General features: G+C 42.5%; 1 protein-coding gene across 3 annotated transcripts in view; it reads right to left on the bottom strand.

The window, feature by feature from the left end:
* LOC121273266 (5'-AMP-activated protein kinase subunit gamma-1) overlaps positions 1-24556 on the bottom strand; it is a 54416-nt gene extending 29860 nt beyond the window's left edge. Inside the window, exon 1 of one of the 3 annotated variants that reach the window (XM_041180302.1) lies at positions 24407-24556. Coding sequence is in view for 1 of the 3 variants with exons in the window: in XM_041180300.1 (XP_041036234.1) it covers positions 24407-24463 (57 nt within the window). In the remaining 2 variants the exon portion in view is untranslated. Of the gene's footprint in view, positions 1-23885; positions 23906-24406 lie in introns of those variants that run through there. The other 2 variants (XM_041180300.1, XM_041180301.1) reach the window with 2 other exon arrangements.
* Positions 24557-24896: the final 340 nt, after the last annotated feature.

Here is a 24896-nt window from a genome sequence, read left to right as displayed (position 1 = left end):
TATTAACTCAAAACTATTACAATTACGCAGCTCTTCCTTGAGGTTTTTCCTTGCCTAGTTGATGCTCTAACTACAAAAATGAAAAAAAATTAAGAGCTTCCATCTCACTGAAGAGGCTTCAGGCCAATCCGCATCTAACAACTTGCTCTGAAAACTCTGCAATTTATCACAGCTATCAAAAAACGAGACCAAATGATGTAGGAGCAGGAGTATGCCATTTGGCCCATCAAGACTGCTACACCATTCAATGAGACCATGGCTGATCTGAATATTCAATTCCACATTCCTGCCTTTTCCTCATAGTTTTTGATTCCCTTACTGAGTAAAAATCTGTCTATCTCAGCCTTGAATATACTTAACAACCCAGCTCCTATAGCCCACTGCAGTAAAGAATTCAGATTAACAACTTTCAGAGAAGAAATTCCTCCTCATCTCTGTCTTAAATGGGTGACCCCTTACTCTGAGATTCTGCCCTCCAGTCCTAGACTCTCCTACAAGGGGAAACAACCTCTCAGCATCTACCTTGTCAAGCCCCCTAATAACCTTATATGTTTCAATAAGGTCGCCTCTCATTCTTTTAAACTACAATGAGTACAGACCCAACCGACTCAACCTCTCCTCATAAGAAAATCCCTCCATACCTGGGGTCAATCTAGTGAACCTTCTCTGGACTGCCTCCAATGCCAGTAGACCTTTCCTTAGATAAGGGGACCAAAACTGTTCACTGTATTCTAGGTGTGGTCTAACTAGTGCCTTGTATAGTTTTAGCAAGGCTTCTTATTTTTATACTCCATTCCCTGTGAAATAAAGGCCAACATTCCATTTGTCTTCCCTATTACCTGAACTTGTATGCTAGCTTTTACTGATTCATGCACGAGGACCCCCAAATCCTTCTGTGCTGCAGCTTTCTGCAGTCTTTCTCTACTTAAATAATATTCAGCTCCTCTATTCTTCTGCCAATGTGCATAACCTCACATTTTCCCACATTCTATTCCATCTGCCAAGTTTTCGCCCACTCACTTAACCTGTCTATATCCCTTTGTAGACACTTTGTGTCATCCTCACCAATTGCCTTCCCACCTATTTGTGTCATCTGCAAACTTGGTGATAGTACATTCACTTCCCTCATCCAAGTCATTAATATATATTGTAAATAACTGTGGCCCCAGCACTGATCCCTGTGGCACTCCACTAATTACAGGTTGCCATCCTGAAAATGGCCCCTTATCCCAACTCTGTCTTCTATTAATTAGCCAATCCTCTATCCATGTTAATATACTACCCCCAACACCATGGGCTCTTATCTTATGAAGTAGCCTCATGTGTGGTACCCTATCAAACACCTTTTGGAAATCCAAATATATTACATCTGCTGGCTCCCCTTTATCTATTCTGCTTGTTACCTCTTCAAAGAATTCTAATAAATTTGTCAGGCATGATTTCCCCTTTATGAAGCCATGCTAACTCTGCTTGATTATATTATGCATTTCTAAATGCTCTGCTATTACATCCTTTATAATAGACTCTAACATTTCCCAATGACAGATGTTAAGCTAACTGGCCTATAGTTACCTGTTTTTTGTCTCCCTTTTTGAATAAGGGTGTGACATTGGCAGTTTTCCAATCCTCTGGGACTTTTCCAGAAGCTAAGGATTCTTGGAAGAATACTACCAGTGCATCCATTATCTCTGTAGCTACTTCCTTTAATATCCTAGGATGCAACCCATTAGGTCCAGGGGACTTATCGGCTTTTATTCCCCTTAGTTTCCCTAGTACTTTTTCTCTGGTGATAGTTATTGTATTTATTTCCTCCCGGCCTTTTGCCCTTTGATTATTTAGTATTTTTGGAATGCTATTAGTGTCTTCCGCTGTGAAGACTGATGCAAAGTTTGTACTCAACTCCTCTGCCATTTCCTGGTTCCCCATTATTATTTCCCTAGCCTCATTCTCTAAGGGGCCTATGTTCACTTTGGCCTCTCTCTTCCTTTTAAAGAAGTTCTTACTGTCCATTTTTATATTATTTGCTAGTTTATCCTCAAAGTTTATTCCCTCCCTCTATTATCTTTTTGGTCATCTTTTGCTGGTTTTTAAAACTTTTCCAATCTTCTGGCTTTCCACTAATCTTTGCCACATTGTATGTTTTTTCTTTAAATTTGATGCTAACCTTAACTCCCTTGGTTAACCATGGTTGGTTTATCCCCTTCCTAGAATCCTTCTTCCTCACTGGGATATATCTTTGTTGTGAGTCATGAACTATTTTCTTAAACGTCCACCATTGTTCATCAACTGTCTTTTCTGCTAAACTCCTTTCCCAGTCCACTCCAGCCAACTCTGCCCTCATTCCTTTATAATTACCCTTATTTAAGTTTAGCACAGTTGTTTCTGACCCAAGTTTCTCACTCTCAAACTCAATGCTAAATTCTACCATGTTATGGTCACTGTTGTGGAAGAGATCTTTTACTCGAGATCATTTATTAAACCTACTTCATTACACATTCCCAGATCTAAAATAGCCTGATCCCTGGTTGGATCCACAATAGATTGCTCTAGGAAACTGTCCTGAATACACTATGAATTCTTGCTCATGGTTACCTCTGCCAATTTGATTTTCCCAATCTACAAGAAGATTAAAGTCACCCAAGATTAATGTACTGCCTTTTTATTTTACATGCCCTCATTATTTCCTGATTATTCTCTGTCCTACAGTGTAACTACTGTTAGGGGGCCTATAGGCTATTCCCACCAGTGTCTTCTTCCCCTTGTTTTTTCTTACTTCCACCCATATGGATTGTACACCTTCCAATTCAAGATCATTTCTTGTTATTGCACTTATTCCATCTCGTACTAACAAAGCTACCCCACCACCCTTTACTTCCTGCCTGTCCTTTCAAAAAAATCACATACCCATGAATATTTGGTTCCCAGCTTTGATCTCCTTGTAACCATGTCTCCATAACGGTTACAAGATCATACCCATTGACTTCTATTTGTGCTGTTAATTATTTTATTTTGTTCGGAATACTACATGCATTTAAGTAAAGAGCCAATAATTTTGCCTTTTTAACCATTTTTTCCCCCTTCGACCCTATTTACTGCTGTTTTTTAATGCTTGCATACTCTATCCCTTCCTGTCACACTTTGGGTATCATTACCTAAATAGCTGCCCTGCAATGCTGCCATATCCTTTTGCTTTGTGAGCCTACGTATCTCCTCTCCAGAAATCTCCCCCTCTGTTTAGTTTAAAGACCTCTCTACAGCCTTAGTTATTTGCTTCGCCATAACACTGGTCCCAGCAAAGTTCAAGTGAAGCCCGTCCCACCGGAACAGCTCCCTTCTACCCCAGTACTGGTGCCAGTGCCCCACGAACTGAAACCCATTCTTTGATCCACGCATTTAACTCCTTGAATTTATTTACCCTATGCCAATTTGCCCATGGCTCAGGTAGTAATCCCGAGATCATTACCTTGGAGGTTCTGCCTTTTAACTTAGCTCCTAAATGTTCAAATTCTTTCCGCAGAACTTCATTTCTAGTCTTATCAATATCATTGGTACCAATGTGGATGACGACAACTGGATCCCTCCCCTCCTATTCCAAGTTCCTCTCCAGTCCTGAGATATTAACCTGGCACTGGGCAGGTAACACAGCCTTCGGGGCTCATGCACATGGCTGCAGAGAGCAGTATCTATCCCCCTAATCATACTGTCCCCTACCGCTACTACGTTCCTATTTCCTCCCCCCACTTGAGTGGTTGCCTGTATCATGGTGCCATGGTCAGTTCGCTCATCCTCCCTGCAATCCCCGCTATCATCCACACAGCTTGCAAGAACCTACCGCAGGGGCCGCAACTCCTCGAACACTATCCCTTGGGTCCCCATACCTGCATCACCTGCAGTCGCACCCTCCTGTCCCTGATCAAAGACCAAATCTGAGGGGTGTGACCAGTGCCTGGAGCAAAGTGTCCAGGTAACTTTCTCCTCCCTGATGTGGCTCAATGTCTGCAGCTCAGACTCCAGCTCCTCAACTCAGATCCAAAGTTCCTCGAGCAACATATTGTACGTCAGGTATCAAAGAGGAGTTTCACCTTGGAGTAGTGGACAGAAACAGAAGCAATGTTTTTTTTTTAAATGACCCACATTGCTGACAAAATTGAAAACGAGATGTGCTGTGGACACACAACAGAGGCCAGACCATTATTGTGATTGGTACCAATACACTATTGGGAAAATTGGCCTGATACAATCCACTAATTGTACAAATATACTTCTTGCACAGTATTCTTTGGTCACAATTTTAAATTGTTCTCAACCAATGACAGGTCTGAAATTACCATCAGAATAGGAGCAGGCCATTTGGCCCTGTAGTAATCTGATGTGTAATATACCTTGAAGACAAATGTCATTAATGTAAGATCACATGATCTTGGTGCATTTTAAGTCCAGCCCTTGATACCCTTGCCTACCAAAAGCCCATCAATCTCGGTTTTGAAATTCTTACTTAACCTAGCCTCAACAGGTTTTTGTGAAGAGTTTCATATTCCCAATACCAGTGCTTCATCTTTGTATTACATAGCATGACATAACCTCTGAAGACAAGCTTCTGGCTGCTTCCACAGTTTAAGTGAGCACTGGAGAAAGGTTAGACATGCCCACCCTGATCTTTCACTGAAATCCTAGTGAAGAAGGTATGTAGTGTGTTTGCGTGGAAATGACACACACCCATCATTCGTGAAGCCCCACCGACAATAATGTGGATGGGTTACTGTTTTAAAACAGCCTTCCAAATGAGCGAAGAGCTCATGATTAGTATAATCAAACTTTAAAACTGAAAGACATGGGGTCATGATGGAGAACATTCCAGGAAACAATTGGTGTGGGGTTGGGTAGGGGGAAAGGTTAGAGAAAGTCAGATTTAAATGTCTAAATAATCAGCAGCACTGGATAGGAAGCAGAGACCTGCTTACACTGCTCTCAAAAGAAACACATTTTAATAGCAGTCCACTAAAGCCTCAAACATAAGGAGCATTTTCTTCTTAGAGACTCAACTTTTTTTTGGACAGTTCTTGACTGCTATGGAGTGCAACATTGTTGCAGAACTGAGTCAAGGCTGGCTGAACGCAACTTATGCCGATGGCTATGAATCAAACACTCAGGAAAAGGAGAGCGCGCGTCACGTTCCAGAATCAGGTTTGAACATTGGAGTCATGCTTAAGTCATTGCGAAGCACCACTGTCATCGTGACAACATAACTGGACCCTCACAGGCTTAAATGTGGTCACAGGAGAAATCCCCAACCTATTAATAATTAGCTAGGACACAGTATTAGCACTGTACAATTCAAACTGTAGAACTGCATTTGTAGTGTCTTTTTAATTTATATTCTGGGAAACTGCCATCGAAAAAATGTCTCCCATTGTTAGCGTTATTAAATCTGGGTTCGTATGGCACTACAAGGCTCACAGACCCAAAAAAGATTGGCTCTATGAATCTGCAACTGGTCCACAGATAGCACACTTCACAGCCTGAAACTGGCTCCTGGAATTGGAGTTGAAAATAATGGGATAAAAATAGCTCATATTGCCAAACATTTGGTTAACTCGAATGGTAGATTAGCAGCCGTCACAAGGTCAGAGCTTGAAGCACTAACCTCTCAGCCCCCAGGCTACATTCTCAGCATTCCCTCAAACAAATTATGCAAAGACTCCTGGGCATCATCCAACTGATCTGGACTTGTTTTTGAGGTGTTCATTATGATGAAACACCTTTCTAATTGAATTCAGAAACGACGCTGACTTTTGGTGTTTAAGAAAGAATGATGGCCAGCTGGCACTGTTGCCAGCTTTTGTAGGAAGGTGCCATGGTTCGATTGCCAGGCTGTGTTAGCTGATTTCAGTCAGGGCAGCAGAAAGACAATTGGGTTCAGGGCCCCTGCATAGGGAGGAGCTGCAAGGAAAACAAAATCAGCCAGGGTGATTATTCCTCAGGTGATGCCAGTTGCAAAGTGCATGTATCTGAATGTCAAGCAAAAACAGAGGTGGGCCTGGCCATGATACTCTCATAACCGAATAGAACAAACTCAAGTCCAGAGAGAAGAAAAAGGAAATAATTTAAAAAAAAATATATATTCTCTCATGGGATGTGGGCGTCGCTGGCTAAGCCAGCATTTATTGCCTATCCCTAATTGCCATCTAGAAGGTGGAGGTGAGCTGCCTTCTTGAACTGCTGCAGTCCCTGTAGTAATTAAAGAATTAAAGTGGGGAGTGTAGGGAGAGAAGAAATAAATGTCATTACAGTAGTCCCCACCGTTTTTAGGGGCACATTAGTCTTGATGTTCTTTGCTCATTATACACAATGGACAATAAAACAAAAAGTTAAGTGAGCAGTGTATTTTGTAATAAGAACAGGACATGATACAGCAACTGCCCCTCCTACTTTGAGGGGCGATGGTGGTGTTGTCATAATGTCGCAGAGGCCCAGGCTAATGCCCTAGTTCCAAAGTCATATTGGACTTGAAACATTAATTCTGTTTCTCTCTCCACAGATGCTGCCAGGCTTGCTGAGTTTTTCCAGCATTTTCTGTTTTTATTAATGCTCTGGGGACATGGGTTCAAGTTCCACCAGGGCAGCTGGTGGAACTTAAATTCAATAAATAAAATCTGGAATTGAAAGCTGGTCTCAGCAACGATGACCACGAAACCATCATTGATTGTTGGAAAAAAAACCCATCTGGTTCACTAATGTCCTTTAGGGAAGGAAATCCGTCATCCTTACCCAGTCTGGCCCACATGCGACTCTAGACCCACAGCGATGTGGTTGACTCTTAACTGCCCTCCGAACTGGCCTAGCAAGCCACTCAGTTCAAGGGGCAATTGGAGATGTTGGCCTTGCCAGTGATACTCACATCCCATGAAAGAATGAAAACATTGTCAGCGGATTCATCTGGAGTCTCCCAAGATAATTGCACCGCAATGGAGATGCAAAAACTGATCGAAGCTGCCAGGCTTTGCCTGAAATCAGCACAACTTTTTAAGTTGATCAACTGGCCAAAATACTCGGTCTGCTTGACAGGTTATAAGCAGTGCTTTTGTAATTGGCTCCTATTGTAATGGTGAACAGTTAGCCCCATTTGCCCATGACAAGTGTGGCCAATGCTGGGGGACTACATTACAGAGCAAAGAGTATTTCTATCTGCTACAGCATTCTCTCCAACAAACAGAATGGGCACTCTGATCTATTCAGGAAGTGTGCACAGCAGCAGTAGCTAGTGATGCTGGCAAGAAACTGGAGTTCATGGGAAAATGTAATTTAAGCCATAAAACGTCCCCAATTTGAAAATTTAAAAACTAGAGGTATTCAAAATGTGTTTGCGGTCCCTGTAGATTGGGCTGGGAAGGGATGAGTCAAAGTCCAATACAAATATAAAAAACAACCTTGTATACAACATCTGCCCAACCACTTTCCATCACTGTGAATGGGGTCAATTTGGACAATATTGACAACTCCAGTTTCAAGGTTGACTCAAAGATGCAGGCGATGTTGGACATGGCTTCCAGCTCAGCCCAGGTTGATGGGATGGAAGACACTTCTCCCTCGCTCTGGTGTTTGCAATGGTCTTCAGTTAAATGAACTTGAGCAGCACCAAACCAGTTTCTAGCAGCAACAAACCCACAGTACAAAACTGGCACAATGTATTTCTATCACTCTCATTCAAAACATGCATATGGCTGGTTTGGTACAGCTGGATAGTCAGTCTAAGGCTGAAAGTTAAGGTGTGGGGTTGAGGCAGTGTTGTCCTAGATCTAACCCCACGCTATAACCTACCTGGGAGTACTGCAGCTTGGCCACACCGGGTACAAGTAGACAATATCCCATTCTCAAGAATGTAATCCTCAAGGTGAGTTACGACCAATGTTTACCAAATGTGGGAAGAAAACAGATGACAGCACAGGCACTGTATCGAATGTATTCCCTTTGGTTTGAATTTGTGCAGTCGGGCCAGTGATAACCATTCTCAGACAGACAAAAGTGCCATTACCATAAGATTTCAGCAGCCTCAGACATCCATCGAAGCAGTCTGCTCTCCTAATGGGAATGGTACGCAGCAATTTAATATATCTTACATAACTGCATGAGCCTACACTCATTAATCACCATTCAATGAATCAGCTTAAGAACAATAACAATGGGTTTGATTTGCAAGATAACTTTTGCAGCAACACTTAATGGTGGCAGAATGGCAAGTAATGGCATGGCCATCTGAGTAGTGACTGGTTCCAGACTCTCTGCCTTCTACTACCATTGCTCTGTTACTGAAGGATACACATCAGCAATTCAGGGATGATTTTTGCTCCTTTTGTTGAGGTGGCTGGTTTTTCCTCATCTCCTTCCCACAGCAAATGAAGCCAAGATTGGGAACTCAGTAAAGAGTGGACATTAAACGTATTTGAAATGTCTGTGCTTTGGTGAGTTCCATGTTAAAAACAGCAGAAACTGACGACATACTAGAGATGTTGCTCTGTTGCTTGCAGCTATGTTGAATAACCAATTAGCCAGTTACCATTCTCAGTTACCATAGTGACCTCTGTATCACTGTTTCACTCCACCTTGGTTCCACTCTGTTTAATCAGACATCTTGCTTAATATGACATCGAAGCTGCTAACACATTGCACCAAAGTTCATGGGCCGACAGCTTGACAATTAAATTTGTTGTTGGAGTTATTGTGTTACCATCAATGCCACACAGATAAAAAGGAACATCCCACACTTGGTCTCTCCCATTTTGACAGTAATAAAAGCATCGTACAATCAGCTCACATTACACAATGCATGGCTCCTACTAGTATAATAACAGCTTTGAATATTAGTTATTGCCTGTGGTGCTGCTCATGATAAATCAAAGCATATGCTGTTTTATAACAAGAAATGCACAATGTGTTAAATGTAGGGGATCTCTTGTGGTTCTGCTTATGGACAAAAAAAAAAGGAAAATATCGCATCTCCATCTTCCTCTAACCATGTCCCTCTTGGCCTCTCGGGCATTTTGTCTTACTCTCTCCTTTTCTTCCAACTGCCGCAAGGACATGAAGCCAAAGCTCTGCCATCCACAGGAGTGATCTTGCTCAGCCATCTCTTGGAGTGCCGGAGGGGCAGCTGAAGTGCAGATGGTCTTGTTACACTTGGGATGGTTGGGGACTGAGGCCTTGATGGGAAGCCAAAACTTCGAGGCAGGAATGGGAAAGAGAGGGGTTGGGAGATGCAGGGTCTGGCTGCATTAACATTGCTGCTGTGTACTGTACCTCTCACTGGGCTGTATCTGTAATTGCTGCTGTATTCTGTTTTTAATCATATCTTTGTTTTATTTGCATTCACTATTATTATGCATTATTACTGCAGCCTGAGACGTGAAAAGCCCTGGGCCTGGGGTTTATCTGTGATGGGCTGGAAACTAGGCAACTGAAAGTGGTACTTGGCTAGATGTTGGGAGGTCATGAGGTTGAGATGATGGCCAGCAGGCAGCATGATTGCTGGTGACACAAATTAAGCTGGGAGTTTGCGCATATTGTATTTTTACTTCTGATACAGAGATTAACTGAGCAAGCTGTCCCTCTGTGCAAGTACACACCCAGTTCCCAGCAACACCCCTCATAGCTGTTATGCAGAATTCTCAAAAAAGGTCCCCTCCAAGCAGGACTCATGCCAGCAGGCTAACAACTCTTTGCTAGTAGACTAAACATGTCTTAATAGGCTGAACATGTCTACTAGTTCACTTTACCATTATGGAACCTCGCTTTATCTATTCCATTTTAGCGATGGAGGTTTTCAAAATAAAGTGAGCCTGTGCTCACTTTATTCATTACAGTGGCCGATTGAGAGGCACTTTGCCAGGCACAAATATGTCATCAGCCTTCTGACTGCCACAGGCTGCAAAGGAACATGCTCAGAATCTGGGAGATAGCAACAGGAAAATCACAGCAGGCAATGGAATCCTGCTGAGCCCCAGGAGAGAGACAGAGAGAGACAGGGCAAGACAGTACACAGAACAGTTGTTACAGGGCTAAGGTTACAACTAAGTTTAGTTGCTTGTTTTTTTTTGTGCTTATTATTTCATTAATTTAATTTTAAACATATTATAGTCAATGGCTCCAAACAGCATGGCAATCAAAGGAAAATTTTTAAAGCAATTTGGTCAGTTTTGTGCTACTTTGTGAACAGTACTTTTTTTTAAAGGGGGTAGGGAAACGAGTGATGCAGTTAAGTGATTTGTGATTACTAGTGGGTAAGTAGTTACGGTTGAGACTTGGCTAGTGAAAAGCTGTCTTTGGTTGGTTCCATTAGCTTACTGCGGCCTTACCGATGTAAGCGAGAAAGACTTAATTATGCAGATAAGAGGAGCTACATTTACGACGTCTGATCTCAGGCACTAAAGCATCATTTCCTTCTTGCCAAGAAAAGCAAATGTAATAAAGTCTTACACAAATTGATGACATTGTTTCAAAAGAAAGAAGTGCTGGCATTCAGCACAGCATGCTGATGCTTTAGCCAAACTGCTCCCAGCTCTGAGGATATAGTGCAGATGCATATACAGCATCAGAAAAAAATGCTTTAAATATACTTTGCAATTAATGTTCCACCATAATCCAAGAGGTTTCATCTTTTAGGATGCTTGTGGGCCATCACTCAGGGCATCAGAAATTCCAATAAATTCTCACATGCTGGAAGGAGATCCACTTTATACTACACGCCCTGTCAATCCAGGAATTCTGCCCTCCTGCACCCACCCCCTGTACCCGCCCCAGCAGAGATAACAATCCTTCTCTCCTTCATAAATTCTGCAATTTTCCTGCAACTCTCTGGTACAGAGGGATCTGGGTGTCTTGGTACATGAATCTCAAAACATTATTATGCAGGTACAGCAAGTGATTAGGAAGTGTTTTCAAATGTTGTCATTTATTGCAAGTGGAATGGAATATAGAAGTTGGGAAGTTTTACTGCAACTGTACAGGATATTAGTGAGGCCACATCTGGAGTACTGTGTGCAGTTTTGGTTTTCTTATTTAAGAAAAGACATAATTGCATTAGCAGTTCAGAGAAGGTTCACTTGACTGATTCCTGGGATGAGGGAACTGCCTTATGAGGAAAGGTTGGGCAGTTTGGGCCTGTATTCATTTGAGTTTAGGAAAACGAGAGGTGACCTCATTGAAACATACAAGATCCTTAGGCGACGCACCAGGGTGCATACTGAGAGGATGCTTTCCTTTGTGGGAGGGGCTAGGACTAGGGGACACAGCTTAAAAATAAGGGCCCCCCCACCATTTAAGAAAGAGATGAGGAGAAATTTTTTCTGCCACAGGGTTGAGAGCCTGTGGAACTCTTCCCCAGAGAAGAGTTGAGGCAGGGTCAATGAATATTTTTTTAAGGCAGAGGTAGATCGACTCCCTTGTTAGTCAAGGATCTAAGGTTATCGGGGATAGGTAGTGAGGCCACAATCAGATCAGCCATGATCTTATTGAATGGCAGAGCAGGCTCGAGGGACTGAATGGTCTACTCCTGCTCCAAATTCATATGTATGTACATGCAACATCAGGGGCAACTCTTTGGATTTCAGCAGTTCTTGACCCTGATAACCTTAACAGATTTGAAGGGGCTGAGTGTGATGTGTTCAAGTTTGCTGACAATGCAATGTTAGGTGGGAAAGTAAGCAGTGAAGAGGTTGCAGAGGGATATAGACAGGTTGGGTGAGTGGGCAAGAACATGGCAGGTGGAATATAATGTGGCAAAGTGTGAAGTTATCCACTTTGGTCGGAAAAATGTGAAAAAACCCAATTTTTTTTTTAAATGGTGAGACTGGGAAATGTGCACAGAGGCACCTGGGTGTCCTTGTGAATGAATCCTAGCAAGCGCTTAGGAAGGCAAATGGTATGTTACCTTTTGTAACAATGGGATTGGAGTATAAGAGTAAAACCATCTTACTGCAATTATACAGGCCATCGGTGAGGCCATGCCTGGACAGGAGAGTAGTGTGTGCAGTTCTGATCTCCTTACCCAAGGGAGGAGGGAGTGCAAGATTCACTAGACTTGTTCCTGGGATCAGGGGATTGTCTAAGAGGAGGGATTGAGTATATTAGGCCTATAGCGTTTATGGCGTTTAGAAGAATGAGAGATGATCTTATTGAAACATATAAAATTCTTAAGGGCTTGATGCTGAGAGGTTGTTTCTCCTGGCTGGTAAGCCAAGCAATTTAGGACTGAGATGAGGTGAAATTTCTTCACTCAGAGGGTTGTGAATCTTTGGAATTCTCTATCCGAGAGAGCTGCGGAGGCTCAGCTGTGGAGATCAATGGATTTTTGGGCACTAAAGGAATTAAGGGATATGGGTTTAGTGTGGGAAGGCAGAGTTGAGGTAAAGATCAGCTAATTGATAGCAGAGCGGGCTCGAAGGGCCAAATGGCTTACTCCTGCTCCTATTTCTTAGGTTATGTCCAGTTTGCAAGGGCAAACTGTTTTTCGATAGAACCAATGAGTTTGTTTGGTATTTACAAGGTGTGGCGAATTGAACGGAATATGGAGAACTCAGGTGAGAAATGGCAGGCCAGGTGTCAAGCAAATCTACTCATATTCAAGAGGGCTAACTGAAGATTGAACCCACACACCAGGCTGTCTGCACCACTGGCTATCCGAGATAAAGAACAACACTGGAGAGGAAGCAGTCAGATCAGCTCCATCCTCCTCCATGTTCTGCAGTGCTGCCCCTCGAGCTGGCAATGCTGAAATATACAAGAAATCAAAGCCGCAGCAGATGTTACAATCGATCCAAGCATGCTATATCGTATCCGAGCCAAACTTAGAAATCGCCATTGATTCCTTTGGGAGGCATCTCATTGTTCATCCCATAGTGTACCAAGGCAGCAGTGTCTGAGTCAACTGTTTCTTGGGAGCAACCCTGGTCAGGGGAGATTATTTATTTTAAAAAGGGAACATGAATTCGAACTGAGAGATGGTGAATAAGTTGGTGCATAGTTAACTACTTTACACATGGGATACTGGATATATGGAGGGGGCTTGACAGGGTAGATGTGGAGAAGATGTTTCCTTGTCAGGAATTTAGAACTAGGGGGCACAGTTTGAAGATAAGGGGTCTCCGATTTAAGGCAGAGATGAGGAGAAATTTCTTCTCTCAGGCTGTCATTAGTCTGTGGAATTCTCTTCCCCAGAGAGCAGTGGAGGCTGGGTCACTGAATATAATCAAGGCTGAATTAGTCAGATTTTTGATTGACAAGGGAGCCGAGGGTTATTTTGGGGGGGGGAGGAGATAAAGTACTGTTAATGCCACAATCAGATCAGCCATGATTTTATTGAATGGGGCCACAGGCCTGATGGGCTGAATGGCCTACCCCTGCTCCTATTCCTTACAGTCTTATGAACAGTGTCCCAAAATTCAGTGGGCCTGTACATTTCTAAGCCCTCTCAAACATATCTCAGCTGAAATTTGAGAAACAGTTCACTTTCTGTTGCTATTATGTTTGTGGCTTCCCCAGCCCAAAGACATCCTGGAGCCTTCCGATCGAGAAGCCACACAAGATCAAAGAATTTGTTTTAGCTGCTAACTCTAAATTTTACAGCAAACATCAAACAAAATGGCAGCTGAAGCAAGGGCTGTAAAGAAGTCTAACTTCTTCAGTTCAGTTACAGGAGAGTTACTGAGCCCTCAGCAAGGAACAAAGTTCGTTGTTTTTTTAAAACGTTGCGGCTGTTCCCACAGATTCATTACAATGGAGCAGGTAGGTACGGCTTCATTCCTTGAAGTCAGCTACTGTTTCAACAAAACCAGTTTTATCTATCAACAAAATCTATTGGGATTTGGTCCACTTAACTACCATGAAGAGAAACGCCTGCCCCTGAACAGAATCTGGCCGAGAGGAATGATGGGAGAGGGAGCCATTTTGAATTGAAACCCAATCTCCAAGCTTACATCAGGATACAAGAGTGAGACAATGGCTACCTCTGTTTAAAAGTCAACACTTCTCTCACAATCACACCAGCGAGTGGATGTTTCTGTGCCAACAATCAATCAGACACATAAAAGGCAGGCAGCAGTCCCTGTTCTTCATGTTGGGAGTGCCTTACACTGCAGTAAAATCCAACCGTTAACAACACATTCTCTTTGTCATTGGTATACTTGCAACAAAATCAATGCACTGTACCTATAAAGGATATAGATCCAATCCATCGGCTCATGATTTTTCTACGGTCGAGCCAAGTTACTATAACCAAACTTAGAAAAGTCAACGAGAGTCTCCCAACGAGAGTCTCCCAGCAAACATGATCAATGCCATGAAGAAACCTGGAATAATTAAACTACATGATCTAGCAGTGCCATTCAGAGAATATTTAAAGTATTTTCCTAAACACAGTATTAGCTCAAAGGCTTTGGTCTATCAGAGAATGTCATAAGGGCTGCTGCGATGCTAAGTTTCATGCAATTTGGCACTTTGTGGAATCTCTATGGCACATCACGACTGCACTGCTGAACCCTCTTCGACAGAGGGGCAAGGCATTAACTCATTATTATAAAGAATGCCACTGTCAGACATCTTTGAGAAAGACCAGCTGCAGTCTCAAGTGCCAGATGACCCTGTGGTATCAGTATTGCCGAGAGAAAAAAAATCATTGATCAGCAAGTTGTGGCACTGCCAATTTATGATGGTATATGGCAGTGCAGTCCACTGCTATATAAATATACAAACGGAGCCTCAGAATCAAATGCCATTGAACAGAATATACAAGTGGATCTTAAGGAAAAAGAAGTCTGGCAACTAAAAGGAAACTAATAGTAAATAGCATTGAGAGACACAGACACATTGCAGTTAAATAGCCAAAAGGTACATGCAACTTAGGAGCAGCAGGCCATTTGGCCCCTCAAGCCTGCTCCACCATTCAATATGATTGTGGCCTCAACTCCACTATCCTGCCTACCCCGATACCCTTTGATTCCCTCGTTAGTCAAGCGTCCGTCCGTCTGTCTATCTATCTATCCTTGCTTTAAAAATATTCAATATCCCTGCTTCTACCACCCTCTGGGGAAGAGTCCCACAGACTCAGGGCTCTCTGAGGAAAAGGCATCTCATCACCATCTTAAATGGGAGACGCCTTATTTTGAAATCAGTCTCTCAGTTCTAGTCTCTCCCACAAAGGGAAACATCCTTTCAGCATCCACTCTGTCAAGCCCCCTCAGGATCTTGTGTGTTTCAATAAGATCACCTCTCATTCTTCTGAACTCCAATGGCAATGAATATAGGTCCAGCCTTTCCTAAAGACAACCCCCCACCCCAGGAATCAGTCAAGTGAACCTTCTCTGAACTGCTTCTAACATGTTATATCCTTTCTTAAATAAGGAGACCAAAACTGTATACATGTGGTCTCACCAATGCCCTGTACAACTGCAGCAAAACATCTCTACTTATATATTCCATTCCACTTGCAATAAACGACAACATTCAATTTGCCTTCCATTGTACCTGCACACTAACTTTGTGATTCATGTGCCAGGACACCCAGGTCATTCTGTACTGCAGAGTTCTGCAATCTCTCTCCATTTAAATAATATGTAAATTGCACGCAAAGATGGTCAAATGAACACGTATAGTGGACTGCTGGTATCCATAGGACCTTAGCAAATGACAATGTTTAAAAAAGGACAAATAAATATTTGAGTTTGCTTAATTACATAGATAAACAGAAAACAGCCTCTCTTGAGGTCCATGAAAGGCGTCCAGATGCAGTCAGTTGGGTTTCCAGCAGCAACTATTTCCAGACTCAATCAAAACGGTACAGTCACATAACTATAACTCTGAGTGTGCAGTATCTCAGAAATGTTCTTTCCTAAAAGTGCTGAATGGAGATCAACTTGTTTTCTCTCGAAAATCAATATTTTACTTTCTGCTAAAGTTTCCTCTTGACACCCCCCCACCAGGGTTTAAAATAGAACGAACCTGCCTTCTTTCACATGTTCAAATTGCAAACAGTATTTCACTACATTTTATGCACAAGATGCCTTGTCCCATGGTACAACATGGTACAATTCAGTGCAATACTCCAGTGTTTTCTAGTGAGGTGAAATTTTCATTGGTTTGTCATTTCTAGAGGAAGCAGCACTAATCAGTAACTTGTCTTTTTTTCCCTTCTCCTGCTGGGAGACTTGTCTTCATCCATTGGGCGATTCACTGGTGTGCTGAATGTACTTGGATGAATTTGAACAGCTGCCGACTGCCTGGGTGCGTTGAGATCCCGTGAAGGATGGACAGTCATGTATACAAGGAGTTTCACCACAGCCCCACTTCCTCCAATTAATGGGATCACTGTTAAAATGGAGAGCTTGGTTCAGTAGAGGGATACTCAAGGACTTTAGTCTGAGGTCCTTATTATTGCAATAGCTCCAGGCAGCTCAGACCAGGCAATAGTCTGTCCAATTCGAAGTGAAAGAATGGGACTCCTATCTGTCTACAGAAATAGCATTTTTGTTGTGCCTTTTACAGCTATAGGGCATTGCAATGATGTGTTAATGGGTTGCTTTTGAAATGCAGTTGCTGTTATGTTGGCAAACTTGCCAGCCAATATGCACTCAGAATGGCCCCACAAGCAGCAAATGAAAGAATGATCAATTAATAAAGACAGAAAATGCTGGAACTGAGAGCAAGGGAGAGGCAGAGTTAATGTTTCAGGTCTGTGACCTTTCAGCAGAACAGAGTGACTGGAGTATGAGGAAAGCTTAGAAAGACTTTGGCATCAATCTTGAAATGAGGTGAATGGGAGGGATCTTCCTAGAAGTGCAGGAACATAAGAAAGAGGAGGAATAGGCCTCATGGCCCCCTCATGCTGTTCTGCCATTCAATGGTTGATCTTGTACATCAAATTCACCTTCCTGCACTATCCGCACATCCCTCGATTCCCCTAGTGCCCAACAATCTACCAATCGGAGTCTTCAATATGCTCAACAACTGAGCATCCACAATCCTCTGGGTGAGAGAATTCCAAAGATTCACAACTCTGAGTGAAGACGTTTCTCCTCATCTCAGTCCTAAATGGCTGACTCCTTATTCTGAGACTTTGCCCCCATGTTCTAGGTTCCCCAGCCAGGGGAAAACATCCTCCTAGCATTTACCCTTTCCAGGCCTCTAAGAATTTTATCTGTGCTCTGGATTAGAAAAGGTCAAGTCTGAGCACTGTTTCAAGTTGCACAATGACAGCAGAGCCAGGCAGCACAGGCACAAACTAGGACAAACACATTGTTGTAAACAGAGCATTGCAGCTGACACAAAGAAGTTCAGATGAGATCAAAGGATTCTTTCAATGACAAAGTTCGTCATGTGCTTATAATCGTGCAGTTATACTGAAGGTACTTGACATGGTGCAAGGTCAGAAGTGGAACCACTGCCTCTCGATGCACAGATCTCGTTCAGCTGGCTGCAACCCGAACATAAATCTGACAGCTTCACTCGACCTGGTTTGTCAGGAAGGCCCAATTAAAAAGGTGAGACATCCCTGTTGGTCTCTCTTCAGGTGGCAGCCAGCTGCCCAAGACCCAGGCATCAGCAACTGGCAGTGCTGGCATAGATCGCACATGGTCTAAAAGCAGCTTTGAGGAGGAGTCTCGTGTCATTTGCAGCCTGGCCACACAAGATGACAGTTTGCAATAATAAACAGACATACTGAGCAGAACGACATGGTGCAACCTGCAATTGTCTGAGTGAGCTACACAATAACTATTCTTGGGCTGAACAACACACTGGAGAAATCTTTCTTCCCCCACCCCCATCATGAATAGTAAAGTGGAATTGAAGGAGCTGTAAACTGCACATCACAATTGCAGTTTAGTAGCACGCATATAATCTTGGTGTTCATCTTCACACAAGACATACCAGAAAACAATTTTGTTTTGAACAGTTAATTCTTACAACAGAATATTGTCAACTTACTAAAAGAACGTAACATACCAGAACACACAATCACCATCTGAACACCACAATAGTTTCTTGGCTTGCTTAGGACACACATGGTAGCTGATTTTGTTAAAAAAACAAAAAAAAAAGAGTACTTCCTCCAGCACCTGTTAACCGTTTCCCCTCTGCAAGTAATCCTGCTTCAAGGGCAAAAGCTCATTTGGACAGGTGCAGCACAAAAAGCCACTGTTAATGAGGACTACAGGATATGATCGGAAGATAGTGAATGCGGTCCTCAATTTAAAAAAGGCACCAGGGAATGATAAAGCAGGAGGGGGAATATGTAATAGTATATTAGATACTATCAACCTTTATTGAAAGCATGGATGTTCACAATTGGGGGCAGAAGTCTGCCTAGTGTACCATGGAGTGGCTCAGAAACTTTGTACAGTACTTACTTCATGGATTTGTTGGCTTACTACTGGTGTGTTACTGTACAGTGCTAAAAACATTTTCTACAGCAATGACACTCTTGGAAAACGGGGGGAGGGGTCCCCGAAGAGCATGGCCCTCCTTGCCGGCGCACTGATACCTGCGGTGGGGGAGCGTTCTGAAAGATGAGGCAGTGTGGTGTTATAAGCGATGCTCACATGTGATAACTTCAGAGAGGGTAAATAAGTTTGCACCCAAGAACCATCCAGTGGTTAAAACCTACATGGATTTTCATAAGGCAGTTCATCAAAAGGTCTGGGAAGTTCATGTAAAAAGGACGAAAGCTCACAAAATTAATAGCAAATAGCAAGCTGTACTGAAAACTGGCAGAGTGCAAAGTGGCGACGAGTGAAAAGAAAGGCAGACTTGCGTTTATATTGTGCTTTTCATGACCACTGGGCGTCTCAAAGTGCTTTACAGCCAATGAAGTACTTTTGAAGTGGAGCCACTGCTGTAATGTAGGAAACACAACAGCTAACATGCGCACAGCAAGCTCCCACAAGCAGCAACATGATAATGACCAGATAATCTGTTGTTTTTTGCGATGTCGATTAAGGGATAAATATTGGCCAGCACACCAGGGAGGCCAGGATACCAGGGAGAACTCCCCTGCTCTTCTTCAAAATAGTACCATGGGATCTTTTACATCCACCTAAGAGGACAAACAGTTTAACATCTCACTTGAAAGACAGCACCTCTGACAGTACAGCACTCCCTTGGTACTGCACTGGAGCATCAGTCTTGATTTTTGTGCTCAAGGAGTGGGACTTGAACCCAGAACCTTGCAATTCAGAAGCAAGTGCACTACTAACTGAGCCACAGTTGACAGTGCAAGAAAACCAGAGATTGGTGGAGTTCACAAGGATCTGATCTGGGTGACCTGCCATTTAGTACATTTATAAATAATACTGGAGAGGATACTTGGTTTATATGCATCATAAAATCTGGAAATGACTGCAAGCTATGCTGGCCAGCTGGCAGGGTAAGGGAGACTGATACTATTCAAGATGGATTTTAATATGAATATAAAATTATTCAGACCAGACCAAAAATATGACACACAATGATAAATGGTTGCCTATTTCTAAACATGGAAAAGGATTTGCATGTGATTATCAACCTTTACAAAGCACTGACAGTGTGAAACTGTTGTCATGTTGCTGAGCAAATGCTGGGGATGCATCATAAGAGCTTCTGAATTAGTCAGAATAGGTTTGTTTAACCCTGTGCAACTCACTAAATTGAACAAAACACAGATCAAAATACTGTAGATGCCAGAAATTGGAAATAAAAATCAAAAAATGCTGTCAACACTCAGGTCAGACAACATCTGTAGGGGAAAGGGAGGGAAAGAGAGGGAGAGGGAGAAACTGAAGGTTAATGTTTCAAGTCTACGATCTTTCTCTCTCCATCTACGGAGTCATTTGCAGCACATTTTGCCTGTCACGAAACTGCATGCAGTTGGAGGCAGTTTACCCACAAAAAGACACTGATACACCGGATAGGTCCAGAGCCAAATGATCAGGACATTTCTTGCACTCATACCACACATTTAATATTTGAGGGCCATTGTTTGCTAAGCACTAGCACAAAAAGCAAAGTGGTTAAGAAGGCCATGTGGAAAGAGGTGGCGGTGCAGTTCTAACACTGCACACTGGCCGCTGTATAACTGTGCTAATTGCAATTTGGCACACCACCAATCAACTTCTAGTGAACTTTCCTTTCTGTTCTTAATGGGTGAAACTTGTGACAGCAGGATACCTGCAATCAGCACTCATGTGTGTGGTCTTTTAAATAAGTCCAGAGAGAGAGTTCAATCCCCCTTACTAAACAGTAACGCAAGAATGAAACGTATCTGCAGCTTCCCCCCTCACAATGCTGAAACATTCAAGTGGCAGAGTATTCAAGATTCTCCTTTCACAACACCTTTTTTAGATAGGGTAGAAGGGATGGAGACAGAAATTCCACCTCTCTTTTTGCAAGTTTTACCAATATTTAATCTCTCATGGGAGGTGAATAATTAAGTTCTGGACAACACAACTGAATTTTGTGGGATTCATGAAAGGGATGTGGTATATATAAAATACATGTGTGTGTGTGCGCGCACGTGTATATACAATATATATTATAAAACTAAAGGGAAAGGATCTGAATAACTACTGCTAATCCTAAATTATAATTACAAGGATTACTGGCAATAACTTTAGACAAGAACACAAATGCAGTCACATAATTCTTCCAAGTTGTAACCACACATCCTCTCTAAATGAGCCAATGCTTATTATGGTGAATTATATCCTAACATAGCAATTCAACACACAAAATTAGTACAAGCACACTTAGATTCATGCACTTCATGGTTCTAAAGCAAATAGTTAATGTGTGAAATCACGAAATTAAACTAGGGGATGGCTCCCATCAGTTATACCGTATCACTATCTTCGACTAATCCACAGAATTGTGTCACCCCCTTCACAGCTGACAGAAATATTCACAGGTCATTAGCCAGCGGTGACTCAATCAACATTTCCAAAAGGAAGAACTGTGAAGAGCAGTTGAATTCAGTGTCGCTATGTTGTTGCAGCAATGCTCCACAAAGATCAAACACTGAGATGTTCTAATAAATGTAAGCTTCTCATGAATAACAAACAAATGGTCTCGGAGGCAAGGGATCCTTTGGAACTGGTACAACCAAGTAAATCAAAGGTAGCCAGGTTTTTGTGCTGCTGCATTCACAAGAATTTAGTGCCTTTTATTGAGATGAATTTTAATCAGGAGTTGGTTGAATTATTCAGAACGACTCAAAATTCCATTGCAGTCAGCCTCACGTATTCATGTGTCATGTGGGAAGAGGTGAACCAATATCTTTAAGGCTGTTGTTAAACTCCATGAAACAGGAATCATTCCACATTTTATCCTATTAAATTGATGCGAGTTAGTATTTACAGATCCAAGTTTTATTGTTTACACTCAATTTTAACTTTTCACGGCAGAAGTTTTGCCATTTCAGGCACATCAGTCCAAGTTAAAAGTCATAAATTTCCTCAGAATTGTAGTATTGTCTGACTTCAGATATTTCACATTGTTTTTTGCTGCACAGGGATAGAAACTTAGGCTATTAGCTGATCTCATGATCACAAGTAGTCTGCAGCACAGATACTCAGATGGACTTCTGTCCTCTCACAGATTGTTTCCTCTCGTGGAATAGAAGTTGGCAAATCCAGATACTTAGAGCAGCTTGCCCAGAGACAATTTTCGGTGCTTTAAAGTTTCTGGTTTATTGTCTGGAAAAACCTAGCAAGACTTTTTAACAGAAAAAAATAAAATGGTTGGTACCTGCAACGCAGGGAAACATTGAAATGTGATTGCAGAAGAGTCCAACAAGAGAGAGTCCAATCATCGCTCCTTGATGTTCAATAGCATTACCATCACCGAATCCCCCACTATCAACATCCTGGGGGTGATCATTGACCAGAATCTGAACTGGACTAGCCATATAAATACTGTGGCTACAAGAGCAGGTCAGAGGCTAGGAATTCTATGGAGAGTAACTCACCTCCTGACTCCCCAAAGCCTGTCCACCATCTAGAAGGCACAAGTCAGGAGTGTGATGGAATATTCTCCACTTACCTGGATAAGTGCAGCTCCAACAACACTCGAAGCTGGACACCATCCAGGACAAAGCAGCCCGCTTGATTGGCACCCCATCCACAAACATTCACTCCCTCCACCACCTACACACAGCAGCAGTGTGTACCATCTACAAGATGCACTGCAACAACTCACCAAAACTTCTTAGGCAGCACCTTCCAAACCCTCGACCACTACCACCTAGAAGGACAAGGGCAGCAGGTACATGGGAGCACCGCTACCTGGAAGTTCTCCTCCAAGCCCACTCACCATCCTGACTTGGAACTATATCTCCATTCCTTCACTGTCACTGGGTCAAAATGCTGGAACTCCCTCCCTAACAGCACTGTGGGTGTACCCACATCACATGGACTGCAGCAGTTCAAGAAGGCAGCTCACCACTACCTCAAGGGCAATTAGGGATGGACAATAAATGCTGGCCTAGCCAGCGACACCCACATCCCGTAAACAAATAAAAAATATATAAATATAAAATGTCACTAACAAATCTAAGAGAAATCAGCAGAAAATTCTTTACCTAAAGAGTAATTAGAAAATGGAACTTGCTACCGCAAGAAGCGGTTGCAGTGAATGGCACAGATGTAGTTCAGGAGAAGCTAGAGAAACATAAGGGAGTAAGGGATAGAATGTTATGCTGGTGGGTCAGATGAAGTAGATTAGGAGGGGGCACGTGGGAAGCATAATTTAAGGCCACAAAATCCAACTGTTAAGCAAAGAGGGCTTCAGATCAATTATAGCTTAATTATTTGGTGAAGAAGCTGCACAAATTGAAAAGTATTTGTAAAGTTTCAGGTAGATCAAAGCATGTGGCATTTCAAGATTACATTTTAGTCCGGATGTCTGTGTTGTAATATCTGCGCACAATTGATGTACTAGATGAAAATGACGCATATACGGTATGACTACATGCATTTCTAGTCTGTTGCGTTTCTAGCATTACACCTCATACTTCTTGTCAAATTTCCTACTAACAAGAAAAATCAGGAACTAAACATAGTAATGCCAACAGCAAACAGGAAATGATAACCTAAGTAGTACAAAACAACTACTCATTAAAAGCAAATGCAAATCAGTAATTGCAACCCATAAGAGAAAAAGGTCAAGAAATAAGGTGTGCATTATCAAGGGTTAAAAATACATTTAAGAAAACTGCAGAACTTATTTTTGTGTATAAAAAGTGTCAAAGGGCATTTTCCTTTCAAGCCTCTGCAAGGAGCTTCAGTTTGACTTCATATTCTTCCCAGAGCTATCACTCTCAGGTTAATACAATTACAACTCCCAGCAAATCCCACAGTTTGAGATGATGTACACTGAATAAAACTCCCTGCCTGCGATGTTTCATGGGCTTGTTGGAGAGAGAGACACACACACGACTGGTCATTCACAGAGCATGTTAATACTTGCTATTTATATCCCTGGCTTCTGATAGAGAATTACTGAATTAAAGCCCCCAAGGTAACCATTTGCTTTTGGTAAAGGAAAAATTGTTCAAGAGTTTTTTGTTACTATACTCAAGACATTGTTTAACAGGTTACATTGTGGCAAACGAAACATTACACAATACCACGTTTCCAATTGGAATCGTTTTGTTATAGTGTATTCAAAATAGTTACAATAGTTGCTTTAATTTTAGAGAATAGAACATGAAAGCAACAACTGATCATGCACACAAACATCAATATATTATATAAATGTATCTGCAGTAGGTAAGGATAATACTCATGTTCCAGGAACCAAAAAAAAACCATTTGCTTCACTGTCTCCAGAAGGTCTTTTCCAAAGCTAAACGGGAGTTGTGCACCGTCCACCTTTTAAAAATGTTACGTCGAATAGCAGGAAACGAGACTAATGGTTTCGATGGAATTGTGGAGCAAGAAATGTTAACTTAGACCTTCAAAGTCCACATTGACTCAACTGCACTCATGTCAACGCCTATCGGAGTTTTACCTTCCTTCCCTCCCTTCAGGCTAAAATCCTGTATTATTCATCCTTGCCTTATTTGGCATAACATTTCTGAGTAGCTAGTCGATTTATGGCTATCGACAGCAAATCTTAGTAGCCTTCCTCCCCAACCAGAGATTCGCCCAGCTCTATAAGTAATGACTGGTCCCAAACAGTAGAGCTGAGAGGCAGATTTGGGTTAAATAATACATAACTGCCAATTATATCTAATATTTTGAATGCAATTGGGCCATAACACGATCAGGTCTTTTATATCATACTCATCTGTGAAACTTGAACTGTTTAAAACACTGATGTTGTAGAACAAGGTGACGCCTACTGTCGCAGGGAGGGCCGCTTTCGGCCGATCGGATCTTATCTCACTTACCGACTCCATTGCTCCACTGATCACTGCCTGAACCCCCAACCTTTCCTCCGTTTTCATTCACTCTTTTCCGGACTTTCCCCTCTTCTCCTCCGTCCACATCCCACTGCTTCCGCTCCGCGCCCGCTAACCAACAAGCCGAACACAGCGACGGCAGGAAGATGGGCGGCAGCTCGCAGCGTCCGGGCAGTGCCCAGGGTCCGCTAGCGCCGCCTGCAGGCCCCGACATCCTGAAGGCGCCAGCTCTGCTCTGCTTCACTGCAAGAGACTGGAAAGCTGCAAGGGAGGGCGGGGGCGAAAATGCTGGAAATTCACATTGTGCGGAAGCAGGCTATTGAGTTGGAGGATCAGCCATGATCATAATGAATGGTGGAGCAGGCTCGAAGGGCCGAATGGCCTACTCCTGCTCCTATTTTCTATGTTTCTTTGTAAAAAGCCCTCCGTTCCATCCGCGAGCATGACCACTGCCCTGCCCCCGCCACCCCAAGTTTCC

This window comes from Carcharodon carcharias, chromosome X (genome assembly GCF_017639515.1).
Source record: "Carcharodon carcharias isolate sCarCar2 chromosome X, sCarCar2.pri, whole genome shotgun sequence".
NCBI classification, from domain to species: Eukaryota; Metazoa; Chordata; class Chondrichthyes; order Lamniformes; family Lamnidae; genus Carcharodon; species Carcharodon carcharias.
This window is presented reverse-complemented; position numbering and strand designations above follow the sequence as displayed.